At 36.4% G+C, this 20,774-nt stretch overlaps 1 protein-coding gene across 2 annotated transcripts in view; it reads right to left on the bottom strand.

Annotated features, from left to right (window-relative positions):
* PROS1 (protein S) overlaps positions 1 to 20,774 on the bottom strand; it is a 101,027-nt gene that overhangs the window by 10,485 nt on the left and 69,768 nt on the right. For both annotated transcript variants that reach the window (XM_005548385.4, XM_065539287.2), the window contains exons 7-12: positions 17,902 to 18,027; positions 15,440 to 15,561; positions 13,588 to 13,703; positions 9,952 to 10,141; positions 3,620 to 3,787; positions 1,825 to 1,993 (exon numbers count right to left, since the gene is read on the bottom strand). In XM_005548385.4, coding sequence (XP_005548442.2) covers positions 1,825 to 1,993; positions 3,620 to 3,787; positions 9,952 to 10,141; positions 13,588 to 13,703; positions 15,440 to 15,561; positions 17,902 to 18,027 — 891 coding nt within the window. The remainder of the gene's footprint in view (positions 1 to 1,824; positions 1,994 to 3,619; positions 3,788 to 9,951; positions 10,142 to 13,587; positions 13,704 to 15,439; positions 15,562 to 17,901; positions 18,028 to 20,774) is intronic.

Below are 20,774 nucleotides of genomic sequence, written 5' to 3'. Positions count from 1 at the left end.
ATTGCAACTACAGATTAGGAAAAACAAACAGAAAAGCTATCTATCATGGAGAAGGAGCAGGAAAACATCTTGAGTCCTGATTATTAGACATCTCCCCTACTGATGAGAGTCAGGGAAGAGAAAGAGTGAATTCCACACTCCTGAGACCCGGGGATACAACACCTGCCTACGACTGAATTTGTACCAGAACAACATAGAATGCTTCCCCAACCTCCGCGTCTTCTCTGCCATCTTAGCAAATGTCAAGTAACAAGAGCACTCCGCTGGGGTGGGCGAGACACTTGAGAGACACAAGTGGGAGAGACATTTGCTTGAGGCATATTATGGAGGGAATCATAAAACTGAGCTGCTATGATGAGAAACTCTCTAGGCCAGGCACAGTGGCTCAAGCCTATAATCCCAGTACCTGGGTAAGCTGAGGCAGGCAGATGACCTAAGGTCATGAGTTTGAAACCAGCCTGACCAACATGGCGAAACCCCATCAAAAAAACAAAAATTAGCAGGGCATGGTGGCGCACCCTTGTAATTCCAGCTACTCAGGAGGCTGAGGCATGAGAATCACTTGAAGCGGCGAGGTGGAGCTTGCGGTGACCTGAGATTGTGGCACTGCACTCCAGCCTGGGCAACAGAGTGAGACTCAGGAAAGAAATGAAAAGAAGAGAAAGGAAGGAGGAAAAGAAGGAAAGAAAAGAAAGAGAAAAACTTGCTAGCAAACCATTCCCTTATTATAAGCAGAAGGTAGTATTTTAAAAATCTGAGGCTGGGAGTGGTGGCTCACACCTGTAATCCCAGCACTTTGGGAGGCCGAGGTGGCTGGATCATGAAGATCAGGAGTTCGAGACCAGCCTGGCCAATATGGTGAAACCTCATCTCTACTAAAAATTCAAAAAGTAGCCGGGCATGGTAGTGGGCACCTGTCGTCCCAGCTACTTGGGAGGCTGAGGCAGAAGAATCACTTGAATCCAGGAAGCAGAGGTTGCAGTGAGCCAAGATCGCACTACTGCACTCCAGGCTGGGCAACAGAGTAAGACTCCACCTCAAAAACAAAATACAACAAAACAAAATTTAAAAATCTGAAACCCGTGGCGCATTAAGGGTAATCCTGGCACCAGCAAAACTTAAGAAGCTCAACTTTTCACCAGATTGATTCAATCTCATTACTAAGAGCCTAGCAAAAGAAACATGCTCATTTCCAGATGCGAATATTCTTTATCACAGTCTCTACTATTATACATAAGATGCCCAACTCTGAACCAAAAATTACATGATACACAAAGATGCAAGAAAAACAACACTTGGTCAAGGGACAAAACAAACAAAATGACCAGACCCAGATATGATACAGTTGGAACTATGAGACAGGGAATTTAAAATAATTATGATGACTACATTGAAATCTCAGTACATAAACTAGACACGTGTGAACAGATAGGGAATTTCAACAGGGAGGTAGAAATTTTAAGAAAGCATCAAATAGAAATGCTGGAAATGAAGATGAATCTTTTTGATGCATTCATTGGTAGACTCCATACAAGTGAGAAATCAGTGAACTTTAAAATAGCTCAATTGAATTTACCCAAAAGGAATCAGGCTTTGTACCGATAAACTTGAAATAACAACACAAGCACATTCAAATGCCTTTATATTTTTCCCAATACACTGAAAACTTTCTGTAAAAGGTATATAATAGTATGAATAAGCATAAGACTAGAGTGGGCACACAGCAGATACTTGATAATGTTTACCAAAGAAATTGCTACTGTTTGTCGATGAATAAATTTACTCATTAATGACAAAAATAGAGATAAATGGAAAATCACTTACTATAATCTATGTGAAATTCAGCAATTCCAGAACCAGGATAGTAAGAGCCCTTCTCTACAGTAACCAGACAATGCTTATTTTGTTTTTCTTGAATAATTTCCTTTATTCCGGAAGCTCCTTGCTTCATCAAATTCCAGCTTCGTATACATCCATCTAGACGAGGGTTAATCTAGCAAATTAAAATATAAGTCAAGGAGTGCATTTTAAACTTAAACAAGTGGCTCGATTATGAGTATAGGTTTTCATTTAGAGAAAAAAAATCCTTTCTTTAATAATAGTTGAAAATATTTTGAATTTTATTTAAGTTTTTCTTTTCAAAGTATTCTTCAGATGGACAGTCTTTTTCAGTACAAGTGAGCTTATACCATCACAAGCCCTCAGTGGGATCTTAACGATTTTTAACACTTCAAGCCCCACCTGCCTCTCCTACATCATCCAGTGGTAAATTTTCTGCTCTCAAGTTCTATATTTGCTTCTAGCTGTGGCCCTGGGCTCTAAGCTGTCTTGTTTGTCTTCTTTGTTTGTTTGTTTGATTAAGACGGAGTCTTGCTGGAGTGCAGTGGCGGGATCTTGGCTGACTACAACCTCTGCCTCCCTGGTTCAAGCGATTCTCCTGCCTCAGCCTCCCGACTCGCTGCGATTACAGGTGCCTGCCACCACACCCGGCTCATTTTCGCACTTTGAGTAGAGATGGAGTTTTGCCACATTGGCTAGGTTGGTCTTGAACTCCTGATCTCAAGTGATCCGCCCGCATCGAGCTCCCAAAGTGCTGGGATTACAGATGTGAGCTACCACGCCCGGCCTTGTTTTTCTCTAGTGGCATTTACAATATGGGTTTGTCTTGCCAATCAGACTCTAAGTTTCTTTGGACACAAAAGTGTTTGCATTCTTTAGCCTCCATCAAGCATCCTGCCAGCCTGAAGGCATGTAAAAGCCATTTCATAAATGACTGATACTTTTTGAATACTTTATTTTACTTTTAAAGTGTCTTAATTTCTCAGTTTCAGACAACAGGTATATTCATGTCAACATGGGTTAATTAATTCAAGCTTAATATCATATAACAGAAATCTTTTAAAAGTTAAAGTAACTATTAATTGCCAGGAGTGAAAGATGGATATAAGATAGTAAATATTTAAATTAAACCAGCAAGTGTATCGGGCAGGTCTGTGATTTCAAACGAAATTTTTAAAACTCTTTCAAGAGTTAGTGGTTAGTCTCTTCCATGAAACCTATTGTATAGCTATTAAACAAATATTATACTTAGAAAAATATCTATTACATCTAATTTCAATTTGTGACAGGCTATAGTTGTACCCTCAGTAAAGAGGTATTTTTTTAACAATAAATTTCACCTTATGTGGTATTCTTTAGCTCTTGCATTTAAGTCCTAAAAATAGACTTGAGAAAGTCCTTTGACTGGCTTTCACAAAATAGCATAATTTTGGACTTAAATATATTAATTTATATGTTTAACAACTGAGTATGGATTATCATGATGTTAACACTGAATTCTAGTGTTAACATTGTCAAGCATTAACTTGAGAATTTTAGAAATCCACTTCATGATTTATGCTGGGGATTGAAATGGGCACAAAACCACTATATCATTGTCTTATTTCATTAATACAATAAATAGGGTTACTAATGTTATTTTTCCATGATCATTTCAAGTTGTCACACTTAGTATGCTTAACAAAACAACTTCTATTGACTCTCAGAAAAACACATATTCAAATCTATTACAGACAAAAGGAATTCATCCATGATGAATGACAGCAGCTTGGATCATTACCGGTTTAATGAGTTCGCTTTCCACTTTCCGAGGGAATCCTGCAAAGTATACTTTGGTTTCCAGCAATCCATTTTCAGGCTTAAAAAGGGGTCCAGGTTTATTGATATCCATCACAGCTTCTTTAGCTATTTTAATGCTAATACTATGTTCTAATTCTTCCACAGACACCTACAATTAAAAAGAAAAATTACCAAATAACCAAGCATTACTGCATATCATTTGAAATACTGGGATCTAAAAATTGTTATTATTCCCAAAAACTACTTTTGTAAAGTAATCATTTTAATGTAATTATTAATTTGTTACAACTCATTTGGAATGTCAAATTATGATAAATGTGATAAAAAGACATTTAGGGTGGCAGCACTTGATCAAAAATTAAAAGCGTACCATATTTTAAAGTTAAAAAATAATAGTATTCTGTTAAGCTTAAACATCCAATTATGTATCTTTCAATCCCAGGCTGCTAGAAAATTAACTGTAAAGTGAGCCATTCTATCTTAGGAAAAATTTAAGTGGTCTTATTTTGCAATTGTCTGATAATACACATATGAGATCAATAATGTAAATAAGTTCTTAATATAAAGCCAGAAAAATCAATATGTTCAGTATTCTGTTAATTGCACACAAATTATTTTTTCTCTAAAATTCAAAAGTGATTGAGGCAATAAGAAAAAAATACATAAAATTAAATTGAAGTTTTCCTATTTTGAGAGTAGTTTGGGTTTTTAAAAAAGGTTTCAAGTAAGGGGAAACAACAATAAAAGTTCCTTCCACAAAGGCAATTTGAAGAACCACTGCTGCAATCACTTCAAGTAAAACCATAGCACTCAAAGTGTAAACTCTTCACTCACTAACTAATAATATAAGCCAGACAATAAACATATTAAAACACCATGATAGGAAGGGAAAAACTATCCTCCAACATAGAATAAATTTAGTAACACAAACTTAAAGTTGGTCAACACTCCTTCCTTAATATAGCCAATTAGCAGCATTCGAACAACTATTCTCTCCTTTACAGACTTTCTTAACTTAGCCTACAACACCTGACCCTGCTTGCTTCTCTCTCTACACTCTAACCACTACTTCTCAGTCTCCTTTGCTGGATCTTCCCCTCCCCACGGCTCAGGCCCCAGACCTTTTTCCTGTAGCCATGCAAGTATTTTAAGTGAGACACCATGACTCCACTCCAGGGCATTTGGAAAATTTGGAGGTGGGAAACACTTTTATTTGTCACAATGAGTAGGGGCCATGCTGGCACTGCAAGATGATAGACAATCGGCATTATGTACATAGGCTAGTCATGCAGAATTAACAATAATAAGTAATGCAGAACTAATAATAAACTATCAAGTATGCTTAAAATCTTTTGAACATCCCTGCTAGGTATTCACGTAGGGACTATTCATGCTTACAATCATCTGAGTTTGTGTATACATATACACAAAATGCTTGCTGCACTATTTTAGCATTCATTACATTTTTCAAGAATGTAATAATCTTGAAAACTAAGGATAGATTGACATTTGTTTCGTTCATATCTTTACCAGGAACTTCTCACCACTTTGGAAAATTAATAATACCAATGGCAACACCATGTATGCACTTAATGGTATTTGAGTTGCTAATATAACACCCCAGCATTAGTCTTCATTTGTAGCTTTTACTTTATGCATAGAAGCAAGCTTTGACAAGTGCTGTAGTTATAGTTGACTATGTATATATTGAAATACATATTATTTTCTTATAAATTACTTTCCTTTAATTTATCCATATTAATATAATAACGAGAGCATTATATTGGTTTTGATTGGGTATATGTGAAGGTAGTTTACATTATTGATACATTTCATTATAGAATAGTAAAGGAGCATTCAGACATTGGATGAGATAGTATTTGGAACCACTGGTCAACACAAACAGTTTCAGGCCCTTAAAACCCCTCTTTATGCTGAGTATTCAAAAATTTGAATTGAAGGCTTAACTTTAAAAATATATCCAGAATCTGACCACTTGTCACCACCCTTATCATCAGCACACCAGTCAAAGCTTCCATCTTCTCTCCGCTGGATTCTTCCAACAGTCTCCTAACTCCATATCCTGTTCTACTCTCATTCTCCACTTCTGGTTCCCACAAAGTCATCCGCTTCTGATCGGGATTATCTTTTAAAATGCAAATTAGATCCATGTCCTTTCTCAAAACCATCCAGGGTCTTTCCATTTAGCATAAAATCCACATCCTCATCATTGCCCCCAAGGCCCTCGATGATCTTATTCTAGACCACATTTCTAACCTCATTTTCTAACTACTCTCCCCTGCTGCTACACTACTCTTTGTGTTATTCCTCAAATACCAAACACATCCTATTCCAAGAAACTCTCTACTTGCTGTTCACATGGTGCAGAATCATTTTATATTCCCTCATGTATTTCTCACGACATGTGCTCTTAAGTTTCGACTCAGATCTAATCTAATCAGAGATGCCTTTCCTGATTCTATATGTATACTAACTACCATCACTATCTATGTCCTTGCCTGGCTTTTCTTTTTCCTTATAACAGGAGTAACTATCTGGCATATTTATTTTTTCATGCATTTGCTGTTTGCATCTCACCACTAGAATGCAAGCTGCGTAAGAGCACTGACTTTTTTTTTTTTGCTGTTGTATCTTTACCACCTAGAATAAGGATTAGCACATAGAAGTGCCAATAAATAGTTTGCTGAATGAATTATGATACATTTACAATTAAAATTTCTAATATTAGACTCATAATCAAAGATAAGATTAATATTAGATTCATAATCAAAGATAATAATTTATAATCATTTATAAATTCACCACATTTGCCCAAGTGTGCTTTGTTCATACCTCTACTGTAATATATTTCCTGTTACATTATATTATTTCCCAAAGAAGCATCAGCTACTTATCTGTGAGGTACTAAGCTCTAGAGCGAGGAAAATCTCTTGCTATTGTTGCAGGAAGTCAGGGACCCCGAACAGAGGGACTGACTGGAGCCGTGGCAGAGGAACATAAATTGTGAAGATTTCATGGACATTTATCAGTTCTCAAATAATACTCTTATAATTTCTTACACCTGTCTTACTTTAATCTCATAATCCTGTTATCTTCATAAGCTGAGAATGTATGTCACCTCAGGACCACAATTGTGTTAACTGTACAAGTTGATTGTAAAATGTGTGTTTGAACAATATGAAATCAGTGCACCTTGAAAAAGAACAGAATAACAGTGATTTTAGGGAACAAGGGAAGACAACCATAAGGTCTGACTGCCTGCGGGGTCGGGTAAAATAGAGCCATATTTTTCTTCTTGCAGACAGCCTATAAATGGACATGCAAGTAGGGAAGATATCGCTAAATTCTTTTCATAGCAAGGAATATTAATAATTAATACCCTGGGGAAGGAATACATTCCTGGGGGAAGTCTATAAATGGCCACTCTGGGAGTGTCTGTCTTATGCAATTGAAATAAGGACTGAAATATACCCTGGTCTCCTGCAGTACCCTCAGGCTTATTAGGGTGGGGAAAAAACCCCACCCTGGCAAATTTGAGGTCAGACCGGTTCTCTGCCCTTGAACCCTGTTTTTTGTTGTTTAAGATGTTTATCAAGACAATACGTGCACTGCTGAACATAGACCCTTATCAGTAACTCTGCTTTTGCCCTTTGCCTTGTGATCTTTGTTGGGCCCTTATCAGGAGTTTCTGATTTTGCCCTTGTCCTGTTTCCTCAGAAGCATATAATCTTTATTCTCCTTTTTGCCCTTTGAAGCATGTGATCTTTGTGACCTACTCCCTGTTGTTACACCCCCTCCCCTTTTGAAATCCTTAATAAAAACTTGCTGGTTTTGTAGCTCCGGTGGGCATCACGATCCTACCGATATGTGATGTCACCCCCGGAGGCCCAGCTGTAAAATTCCTCTCTTTGTACTCTTTCTCTTTATTTCTCAGCTGGCTGACACTTATGGAAAATAGAAAGAACCTATGTTGAAATATTGGGGGCAGGTTCCCCCGATATGCTATAGTTCTAATGCCTTGAACTCGGGAACTTAGCATCGAAAGCACTCACTAAAAGCTTATTGAATAAATGAGTGCATGTCTGCATAACTGAAAGACCAAAATAATTTAGTGATGACCTCACATGGCTTCTCAATACAAACTTCTTGTCTGGGTGTAGTGGCTCACACCTGTAATCCCTGCATTTTGGGAGGCTGAGGAGAGCTGATCACCTGAGGTCAGAAGTTCTGGACCAGCCTCGCCAAAACGGTGAAACCCATCTCTACCAAAAATACAAAAACTACCCAGACATGGTGTCAGGTACCGATAGTCCCAGCTACTCAAGAGGCTGAGACAGGAGAATTGCTTGAACCCAGGAGGTGGAAGTTGCAGTGAGCCAAGATCATGCCACTGCACTCCAGCCTGGGTGACAGAGCAAGACTCCGTCTCAAAATAATAATAATAGTGATGATAAATAAATAAATAGCATAAATAAATAAATCGAGATCAGCACAAACTTCTTGCCAGCTCCTCTAGGCATAAAAGATGTTTCTTTTGTGCACCACATTCTAAGGTGAAGCCAATCTTCTCTCAGCTATCCTCTGCTGATGGCAGCAATGACTCTCTACTTCAGAAAAGACTTCTCCCCACTATCAACTAGCAGTAATCCCTTCAGAAAAGTCTCACTTTAATCCAGTTGATTAAAGTGCTATTCTTGATCATTAGAATAAAGGCTATATGTAGGGTTAAATTAAAATGCTAATCTCTTTCTTTCCTCTCCTCTCCTCTCCTTTTCTTTCTTTTTAGACACAGAGTCTTCCTTTGTCACCCAGGCTGGAGTGCAGCTGCGTGATCTCCCTGCAACCTCCACTTCCTGAGTTTAAGTGATTCTCCTGCTGGGACTGCAGGTGCGCGCCACCATGCCTGACTAATTTTTGTATTTTTAGTGGAGATGAGGTTTCACCATGTTGGTCAGGCTCCTCTCGAACTCCTAACCTCAGGTGATCCACCCACCTTGACTTCCCAAAGTGCTGGGATTACAGGTGTGAGCCACTGCACCCAGTCTAAAATGCTAATTTCTAAGCACACTGGTACCTGCTACTGTATATTGTTTGCACAAAAACTGATTACTAGGTCTGGTACAATGGCTCATGCCTGTAATCCTAGCATTTTGGGAAGCCAAAGTGGGAGGAGGATTCCTTGAGTTCAAGACCAGCCTGGGCAGCATAGCAAGGCCCTGTGTCTATTTTTTTTTAAAAGGATTACTTATTTATCTGCTTATATATGAATTTGAATTACCTTTTTGAATTTGTTACCATGTTTATTTCTCCTTAATTTAAAACATATTATCGACAATTGAGGAGAGTTTTCCTTGATCAATGGTGTCTTTGCACAAATTGTTATGCTGGCCGAGTGCAGTTGTTCACTCTTGTAATCCCAGCACTTTGGGAGGCCGAAGTGGGCAAATAGCTTGAGGCCAGGAGTTTGAGACCAGTCTGGCCAACATGGTGAAACCCTGTCTATACTAAAATTATAAAAATTAGCCAGGTGTGCTATTGCACACCTGTGATCCCAGCTACTCAGGAGGCTGAGGCACAAGAATCGCTTGAACAAAGGAGGTGGAGGTTGCAGTGAGCCAAGACCATGCTACTGCACTCCAGCCTGGGTGACAGAGTAAGACTCTGTCTCAGAAAAAAAAAAAAAAAAAAAACGCTGGGCGCAGTGGCTCACATCTGTAATCCCAGGACTTTGGGAGGCCAAGGCGGGCAGGTCACCTGAGGTCAGGAGTTCAAGACCAGCTGGACCAACATGGAGAAACCCCGTTTCTACTAAAAACACAAAATTAGCCAGGCGTGGTGGTGCATGCCTGTAATCCCAGCTACTCGGGAGGCTGAAACAGAAGAATCACTTGAACCCGGGAGGCGGAGGTTGCAGTGAGCCGAGATTGTGCCATTGCACTCCAGCCTGGGCAACAAGAGCAAAACTCCGTGTCAAAAAAAAAAAAAAAAAAAAAAAAACTGTTAGGCCACCTAATAATCCCTAACACCATTGTTCATCAATCAGCCGCTAAAAAAGGTAAAAAGTTAAAGACAGAGTAGTTCAAGCAAATAACTAAAAACAATGCTTCTAATATATTAAGTGAGAATATTATTACTCAGGATGTTCCAGGGATTTACAGTATGTAGAATATACCTCCTATAGCATCAGATAACTCCAAACCCATTTTGGTTTGGTATCACTATAAAAATAAATTATGATTTTATACAAACTGCATCAAAGTGGGAAGATATTGATGAAATCTGCAAACATACCATATTCCATAGACCGTTATTAATAATGTCACCTCCAGTTGTGATTTTGGATGTATGTTCATTCTTAAGCTGAACTTCAATCTTTCCACCACGAAGTGCAATCAGGAGCCATGCTGAGTGATCGATAGATTCTGCATACAGTATCACGCCTTGTGAATCGTATGTCCGGAAATCAAATTCTGCTGAAAATCTAAAAAATGGACAAAGAGGGATCCTTAAGAGTGAGAAATACAGAAAGCTCAATGCATTTTTCTTTATTTCTTATACTGACAAACAGTAACACGGACAAAGAGTCAACTATTTCTTTCATTTTCTGGAATTAATAAAAGAGAAGGGCAGAATTAGATGGCTCATGTATTATCTCTGGCTCCATGTATGTTTAAAATTAAGTTATTATATTTTCTTGCTTATTCTTGGAATCTTTTCCCCAGAGAACAGATGCTTTGGTAATTTGTCATCTTTGTTTGGCATATGTTTTGAAAGCACCTTCCAAATGCTGGAATTAATACACATGTATAAGTATCAGGCATACTATCTCTCTCCTGGAGCCTTTTATACACTACATAATCTAACATTAAGAAGTGGTAGGTTGTTTGTGTTTTTGTTTTGCTGCATCCATAAGTGATCATAAAATGTGTTACAATTTCATCGTTGGTTTATTCATCAAAAGACATATTTTCCCTATAATTTCACCTGTCAGGAATCACTCATGGAGATCTACAAGATGGCATATGGATGACTACAGACATCATTAAGCCTTCGTGTGTGGTAAGAAAGGTAAAATTTAAAAACTTAAAATATATCTATTAGCTTTCCTAAAATAAGTCACTCTAGTAGAATACACAGAAGGAAAACTTAAAAGATACAGTCTACCCATGTGTTTGGGGGTATCTGAGTGCTGGCAACATCTGCTGCTATTAAGACTCTAGACATATATGTAGCTATTACAGGGGAGAAAAATCTTAGGATGCAGGACGTAAAATAACATGTGTTGATTCAGTATCCTTAAAACACTTCAATGAGAATCAGCATTGAAGTTTCCAAGGGACTAGCAAATCCAAACGATTGACGAAAGACGAACAGGGAAAAGGAACAATAGATGTATAACTATTAGTCACCTAAGTTAAAATACAGGCAATTTAAGTTAAAGAGTCTGGACTTCAGATAATTGCTAAATTAGGCAGGACAGAATCCCATACTCTTACTGCAATATAAGAGTAATAGTAATAGAGGCACCATTTGCAATGGGGCACAGATCTCCCTCAAATGGAACAAAGAAAAGGTGACAAAATAAATGTTTTCATCTTTAGAATTCTAAAGAAATGCTAAAAAGAGGTAAAATGTGGAGTAAAGTATGCTGGATGGATAACAATGTAGTAGGAACTTACTGAACTCAGATTATATAAAAAAGAATAGTTTTGCTTGCAATAAGGACTTCTATCCTCTTTCATAACTATCTGAGCATTTTGCGGATGTGAAACGATATTATCTTGCCAAAATCCAAATCTGTGTATGCTCAAGATCTTCCAGCAGTTGATTCTATTATGGAGATAACTTCCTTTTCTTTGTAAAATCAGGCTAAAATCATATTTCAAAGAGTCATGCTCTGCATATTTTGTTTCTGGAATATATCATCAACATAGTGATTCATTACAATGGGGAACAATTCATTCTTTTTCACAAGCATGGTAAACTGGAAAACAGAGTGAATTTGTTGACATTTATGTAGGGAAAGTATTTGATCATGAGAAACTGATGTAAAGAAATTAGCAAAAATAAATAAAAGCACTAGTTATTCTTTGTGTTGATCACACAGGTAGCAGTTTATAAAAATTCATCAAGCTGTACATTTAATCTAATGTGTACATTTCTGTACATACTTTATATTTCAATAAAAAGTTTAAAATAAATAAATAATAAATTCTGGAAAAAATAATTTGGCCAATTCCAATCCAATGTTAGAGAATAAACTACTGTGAATCGTCAGTGAGAAATGAACACAGTCATCCCTATGTATACATGGGAGATTGGCTCCAGGACCCCGGGATGGTATCAATATCCACAAATGCTCAAGTCCCTTATATAAAATGGCATAGTACTTGCATATTATGCACATCCTCCCACGTACTTCAAGTCATCTCTAGATTATGTATAATACCTGATACAATGTAAATGGTATGTAAATAGTTGTCATACTGTATTGTGTTTTATTTGTATTATTTTGTATTGTATTGTCAATATTTATCGTGGTTTTTTTTCTGAATATTATCGACCTGAGGTTGGTTAAATCCACAGATGAGGAACTCAAGGATATGGAGGATCAATTGTATTCCTAAAGTGTTATTTACTATAACTAATATTTTTCTCTCTCATCCTTATTATTCTCAGAGCAGGAAAGGGTTTTCTCCAATCTCTATCATTAGAAGATATTACTTGCTCTGTGATGTCAAAGGAAAAAAAAATCACTTATTGGGAGAAATAAAGCATGGAAGGAGCACAGTTGCTTAAGTGTTTATATAAGTTATTGATCTTAGAATAATTTTCAATGTTTTTAATAATGTCTATGAATTTAGTTATTTAATGAGTAATCATTCATGCATCTGACATCAAATTCTAAACATGCAAGCTTATTTAATTAAAATATTTTAAAATTTGAACTATATACTCTGTCTCAAGTATTTTTCCTTCTCATTATTCCAAAAAAAATCCAATTTCTTTCTCCTACTTCCAGCAATGTATGCTTCTGAGAAAATCTGATAACTAAAGTACAATTATGGCAGATCACCTGGGGTGATCACTTGAGGTCAGGAGTTCAAGACCAGCCTGGGCAACATGGTGAAACTCTCTCTTTACCAAAAATACAAAAATTAGCTGGGTATGGTGGCTCATGCCTGTAGTCCTAGCTACTCAGGAGGCTGAGGCAGGAGAATTGCTTGACCTGGGAGGCAGAGGTTGCAGTGAGCCAAGACTGTGCCACTGCACTCCAGCCTGGGTGACAGAGCAAGACTCTGTCTCAAAAATAAATTAAAAAACAAAAATAAAATAAAATAAAAATTGGATCTAAACATTGCTATAAAAATAAAGTGGAATCAAGACTAAAAAACATAATCAATTATTTCATTTCTGAACTCAATCTAACTACAATAATAATGGATAAAGTATTTAGATAGCCAACTAAAATTATGCAATGTATGTCTTTAAAATGCCACTTAAGCAAGTTTAAATTTTTTCCTTAATAATTTTGAACATAATGATATTCTAAAAGCAATACTGAGTATTTTTTATTACTTCATTTAATAACATGTGTAAAGAGTAATGGAAATTTCACAAGTACATTAAATCTACGTTCCCAGCTTCTTAGTAAATATGCACTTTCTACAAAAGGAAGAATATGGAATAAGGTAAAATGTTAATTGGGGAAAGTCAGCCTAGAATGACTCAAAAAGGTTTTAGCATGAAAATTATATGTGTGAAGGAATAAATTAACTTTAGGGCTCCCCAAATCATCTGACCGGTAATATGACTACATTATCTGATAGGTAATACAATTTCACACATTTCAAACCTTTTCAGCCACTTTTCTCCTGCCCTCATCTGCTTAACCTCTAGATATTATCATTGCTAGTGGTTCCTCACCTGCTGATTTCTGGCAAACGAAATTTTAAATATAAAACAACCCCTGCAAACTGTTCCGCCAAGTAAAGTAATTCATACTTTGTGTCAAGGTTCAAGGGAAGGCACACTGAAACAGCCTGGAATAAAAGAAACCAAATAAACAACAAGAAAATCAAAATGCATAGGTTAGTGCTGAATGTTTGTGTGAGGCCATGCATTTTTGTTTGGTTACTAATGTATCATCTGTAACACACTAAAATAATTAAGAATATTTTGGGTAATAATAAAGACATATCTTCCATTTCCTCGTACAGTCTATCTATAAAGAATACGTGGGTTTAAAAGTCTCGTTCAAAGTGCACGGTTTTAGATCTTTGTCTTTAATACTTCTTTTGCAAATTTTAGTCCTAAACACAAATTCTTCCAAAACCAATATATATTTCTTTAACTGTCAGGTATAATATCTTCCATGAATTATGTCTGAAAATTATTTTTATTTGAAGTCAGAAATAGGTGTAAGAATTAATGTACCAATAAACAACACCTCATACATTCACTCATTCATTTATTAAGCAAAAGGTTTCTGAGTAAGAATGTGCTATCTAGATAGTAAAGGGAACACTGGAAAACATGAAGGAAATAAATATAAATTAAGATCTCATAGTCTCCAAGGAATTTACAAGAAGATTATTTAAAGTCATCACATATGGTATCAAGTATTTTCTTCTAAGAGTGAAAACAAACATTAAAATGAAAAGCTTTTAATGTATAAATGATTGAGCACATATGAGGATATCTTGAGGAGAATTACGTACATAGCACTGTATTAAATATAGGCCCAGAAATAACATTTTGTTTCCCATTAAAACTTTAAGAAATCTATTTCAAGGCAGACGGTGATATGTAAGTACACCAAATACAGAAATAACAAAGGACTAAATTACAAAATAGATGTTCACACAGCATGGCATTTCAATTAAGTAGTACCATACCAAAATTACTACACATGCCAACTAGCTTATTTCCAGGTAGGGTGCATACTACTAAATGTGACATTTTTCCGGACATATACAGCTTTGCCTTGGCAACAGATATAGAAGTATGTATGTACACTTAAATCATTATTTAGGCATTTTTTATGGTCTGCCTCATAATTATATATAATGTTGCCTCTACTTGTCAAAAAAAACTCGCAGGAAAAAAAAGAGCTCCGATGGTGACATTTATTTCAATGAAATACAAACGAGCACCTACGCCCAATATTCAATTCCTGGGTCAGTTATGCATTAAGTCTAAGTAACTAAAAGCAAGTCTGAGAGACACAGATTAGGAAATCAACCTCTCTGAATTATGATATACTTAAACCCCACTAAATCCTAGAAATTGTTAAAAGTGTACGTTAAAACTGCACTTGTACCCTCTGAAACTTTATGAGCACTTTACAAACACTAACATGCCTAAGACACGATCAAACTAGTCAGAGTGGAATCCAAAAAAGTAGACAGTGGAAAATGTTTTCACTTAAGTTTCTATGGGAGACTTTTTTTTCACAATGAGGGCTATTAAACTCAGCTTTTCTTGATTTCTTAAGTACACACACACGTTGTATTTTATAAATATACAGGCTACAGATAAGTACTCTCTAAACTGTGACTCTACCCTCTTTTTTTAAACTCAGCCACTAATTATCCCCAATGTGTATGACTTACATGGCCATAATTAGTAAATAATCATGACTCATAACCTGCTTAAAGCTACAGCAATTGTTGTAGAACATCTGTGTTTTCCGACTTAACTCAGTTATGTGAAAATACGTATGCAGATCTCTCATTTTAGGAAACAGGGGAGCAGTTAAGCAGTGTAAAAGGTTTACCTCACAACTCTTCTGATCCTGGGCAAGTTTGAATCCTTTCTTCCCATCACAGTAGCAAGTGTACCCTCCAGGGTAATTGACACAAAGCTGAGCACACATGTTCTCAGAGCATTCATCTACATCTGAGGTAAAAACACACACACACACACACACACACACACACACATGCAAATTTTAGTATCTCCTAAATGTTCAATCTTATAGGCACAGGAATATTATGACTGTAGTATGACATAATCAATGATAATCGAACCTTAGGGAAAGAATACTATGACATCAAGCTATATTTAAATATAATACTTAACGTGGAAATTTAAATGAGTTACAAGTATAATTTTTATTTATTTACATATTTGAAACTAAAATTAATTTATAACTTTTGGTGATTCAGTATAACAATTCTACCAAATTTCTCATTTTGAATTTGAAGAAAAAAAGATAGAGAATCTCAACTTAACTGTCATTTCTGATTATTTGAATTCCCTTGAGATTACCTCACAACTCATTGCTTTGAGAAAAAGAAAAAAGAAATGGGAAGGGGAAGAGGAAGGGAGAGGAAGATGTGGAAGAAGTAAAGGAAAAGAAAGGTAGGGAAGGGGAGGGAAGAAAAGACCGCTTTAACTGAAGGCTGATACAGTCAGGAATTAAATGACAATATCAAGAACATTGGGCCTCTCATAATGCAATAATTAATGGTGGCAGTGAATTTATGGAAATATCTTTATTTGTTATCTTTCTGTTCTTTTTTTTTTTTAAACCTCGCTATGATGTAATCTCCCATATTACGAAATCTATATGGTCCCTGTCCCTACTCCATATTTTGAGAAAATCATTCTTGGAAATTTATAATATTATGTTGAAGCAAACATCTATCTCAGAACTATATAAGATCATTTACATTTTCATTGGCTATGCCCTATGACCTTTAAAACTCCACAAGTTCATAAATGCTATTATTGAATATGTTCCCATAAAATAATTTAAAATAGATTCCCAAAATTAATAATCCTTCAATAGTATTAAAATTGCATATTATTAAATTTATAGATCAGATAAGAGTCATATATAAATCTTTTATAAAATATGTCATTCGTTAAATAAAACTACAGTACAGGGGATGAAGTTGGTTAATGATAATTCTGCAGATGTCTAGAGTTATCCGTGGTAATTTCTATCTGCAATGGTGGGAAAGGAGAAATGTGTGTGTGGTGGGCAGGGGAATATTTTTGGTGAATGCAAAAGGAGATAGGACATCAAAATCTCAAAAGCAGCATACGTAGTTAAAAAATACATTGTAAAATTATTATTGATTTAGGCAACTTCATAGAGACAAGAAACAAGAGTAGAAGTTACTTCCATCAAGGTAACTAATAAAAGAAAACTCACTGCTTAATGGTTACTGCTTAAAAGTTTTTGTTTGGGCTGATGAAAAAGTTTTGGAAATAGCAGTGATGGCTGCACAATGGCAAGAATGTAATTAATGCCACCGAATTGTACATTTAAAAATGGTTAAAAGGGTACATTAAAACTGTACTTGTACCCACATATCTATTTTTTAAAAGGTACACTATACATGAGTGTGAATATACATACATATATGTATGTGTGTATATATATATAATATTTTCTTATGTATGTATATACACACACATACACACACACACACACACACACACACACACAACCACAATAGAAAAATTAGTATTGATTAGTTCCAGCCATGGCATTAAATCTGTTTTAAAATTTTAAAAAATCCAAAGGAAGGTATGGAATAATCTGTATATCATGATAAACAGACCTACAAACAAACAACTATAATATGTTGAAGCTTCCTGGGGCACACAGGGCAGAGCCACTGCAGTCACTCGAAGCAACAGCACCTTCAAGGGGTTGCCCCAAACCCACAGGCTCTGACATTACTGATCAATATTTCTTAAATTTCTAGTGTATTGTTATCATTTCTTTATCATGAGATAATAGAACTGTGTCACTTTTTATTTTAGAATAAATGACTTATTTATATATGCCCTGAAAAATCACTGAAAAGCTTGGAATAAAAACTAAAGTTTATAACCATGCTCATTGTCTCACTCAGATGACTTTTAAGCTTGTGTCTTTCTTTTCTATCTACTGTTTTTCCTTCCAAACTGAAATTCTCTTTACCTTTGAATATAATGTAAATGACGTGAAAATATGTTTAATATGTTTATATCACACATGGAGGTCTCCAATTCATAGGTAGCGCAAAGGGCCAATTGGCGCGCATAACACTAAACTTAAAGACCATGTGTCTTACACACTTTTACTCTGGAAGAAAGCCAATGATTACCCAATTGAACAATCTATACTAGGGATAAGAAAGTATGACTGTTGAAGTCAAACAAAACCAATGCTTTCAAATATCAGTTCAGGCTTCACACACACCCTCTCCACAATCAGTAATGATACTACCATCATTCTACCTTCACAAGACTTTGATTTGAGATTATATCTGTAGCCTTCAGGGCATTCACATTCAAAATCTCCTGGAATGTTCTTGCACACAGCTGTGCCACACATGTTTGGCTTCAAAGAGCATTCATCCACATCTATAAATAAAATAACCATATTAAAAAACATTTTTCCCATACCAGCAGACACTAGCAAAGAACCCTTGATTTGTGTTTCCTGGACTAGTTTAATATACGTAATGAGATAACAGATTGGCCTTCGGACAAAAAAACATTAAATCTATCATCATATGTTAGTTCACTAAATATGATTTCTTTCTACAAATGCATAGGGAATTTGATTCATGTTTGCCATGTTCCTTTCTAGTTATGTTAAGAAGGAGAAAGCTTTAAAAATATTCTTATCTGCCAGGTTGTGGTATGAAAATAAAGAGGTCTTGAAAACAGATTCACTCCACATTATCATAATTATTTTTTGTACATGGGATGGCTCATCTATTCTATCTTGTTTCTTTGGAAATGAACAAACATCTAATTTGTACACTACTATTGTCTAAAGCAGACGATAGTGATTCAAATTTAAAACAAGATTAAGGTCTCTAAGTACTTATAAATCTGCAGTTAATCCAATATGAATTTAGTGCTAAATGAATATTCCAGAAATTTCAGATGCATATATTATAGTGCAAAATGAAGGAGACAACACATTGATAGTAACTAGTTACTCGATGAGCACCTGTGAAGAAAACAAAACATGCGGCAGAAATAGTTCAATGGAGATGTAATTATTATCTCTTCTGCGTACTCTCTGGAGAAAGACAAATTCAGAACAGAAAATATGTTTTCTATTCCAAAAGTTGACCACCTTTTTTCCAGATTAATAGTCAAAATTTAGGATATTATTTAAAATAACTTGCACAAAAATAATAAAACCAGTTTCCTTGTAGGAATTTTTCTATATTTTGACTGTATCATTGTCAACATCCTGAGTGTGAAATTGTACTATCATTTTGTAAAATATTACCATTGAGGGAAAACGAGGTAAAGGGTAGGTATATAGCATCTCTCTGTATTACTTCTTACAACTTCATGTGAATCTTTAATTAATTCAAAGTAAAATATCCAATGTCTTAAAAAGAGCTAAAAACTATGTTTTTGAAATAAAGTAAGCCTGAGCAACAGTGGGACACTGTCTCTACAAAGTTTTTTTCTTAAATTAGCCAGGAGTGGCCGGCCATGGTGGCAGTGCTGTAGTCCTATTACTTTGGGAGGCCAAAGTGTTCGAGACCAGCCTGAGCAACATGGTGGAACCCCACTTCTATATAAAAAAAAAAAAAGGAAAAGAGAAAAAATTAGCCAGGAGTGGTGGCATGTGTTCTTCTTACTAAGGAGGATAAGGCAAGAGGATCACTTGAACCCAGAAGTTAGGGTGCCTTGAACTATGATTGCACCACTCCACTCCACCCTGGGTGACAGAGGGAGACCCTGTCACTAAATAAATACATAATAAAATAAAATAAAATCAGTGAAAATATGTCACTAAGTGCATTTGGTTTGAGGCATATTGCAGGGAATTATTTAGATCATACAAGTTTAAGTTACAGTACATTGGTTTTATGACTCCACACCGACATCTGATGTCTGATTGTAAAGTTTTATTCTTTCAGCTGGGCACAGTGGCTCATGTCTGTAATCCCAGCACTTTGGAAGGCCAAGGCGGGCAGATCACTTGAGCTCAGGCGTTCAAGAGCGGCCTGGTCAACATGGCAAAACCTCGTCTTTACCGAAAAATGCAAAATTAGCCAGGCATGGTGGCGTGCATCTGTAGTCCCAGCTACTCGGGAGGCTGAGGCAGAAGAATCACTTGAACCCGCAAAACACAGGTTGAAGTGAGCCGAGCTCACACTACATACCAGCCTGGGCATCATAGCGAGACTCTGTCTCGAAAAAAAAAAAAAAAAAGAAAGAAAAGAAAGAAGAAGAACAAGAAGAGAAAAGTTTTATTCTTTCATCTTTAGACAGTTACTGGCAACTGGATCCCAAGCATTTCTACATCGTGGCAAAGGTCCCATTGTAATAGTTTTTTCTTGTTGTTGTTTTTTCTTTCTTTCTTTTTTTTTTTTTTTTGAGGCGGAGTCTCACTCTGTGGCCCAGGCTGGAGTGCAGTGGCGCGATCTCGGCTCACTGCAAGCTCCGCCTCCCGGGTTCCCGCCATTCTCCTGCCTCAACCTCCCGAGTAGCTGGGACTGCAGGCGCCCGGCACCTCGCCCGGCTATTTTTTTGTATTTTTAGTAGAGTCGGGGTTTCACCGTGTTAGCCAGGATGATCTTGATCTCCTGACCTCGTGATCCGCCCATCTCAGTCTCCCAAAGTGCTGGGATTACAGGCGTGAGCCACTACGCCTGGCTGTAATAGTTTTTCATATATTCTTCTATCTGTTTTCTACTCTATTACTTACATATCATGGGTAAACAATAATGTAAATAAATATAAGAACAGATGTGGTCATCAAGAACATTCCTATTAATAAGAGCACTTTTGTAATCATTTACACATATATGTGTGTTTTAACTGAGTGGATAAGAATTTAAAATACTTTTGAGTTTTTAAAAAGTCACAAATTTGGCCAGGTGCGGTGGCTCATGCCTGTAATCTCATGACCTTGTGAGGTTGAAGCTTCAGCCCAAGAATTTGAGATCAGCCTGGACAATGTGGCAGAACTCCGTCTGTATCTGTACAGAAGCTACAAACATTAGCCAGGCATGGTGGTGCATGCCTGTAGTCCCAGCTACTTAGGACGGTGAGGTGGGAGGACCTCCCAGGAGATGGACGCTGTAGTGAGTTGAGATCATTCCACTGCACTCCAGCCTAGGTGACAGGCAAAA

Source organism: Macaca fascicularis, chromosome 2 (assembly GCF_037993035.2).
Source record: "Macaca fascicularis isolate 582-1 chromosome 2, T2T-MFA8v1.1".
NCBI lineage: Eukaryota > Metazoa > Chordata > Mammalia > Primates > Cercopithecidae > Macaca > Macaca fascicularis.
Note: the sequence above shows the minus strand (reverse complement) of the source record. Positions and strands in the feature narration are given on the sequence as shown.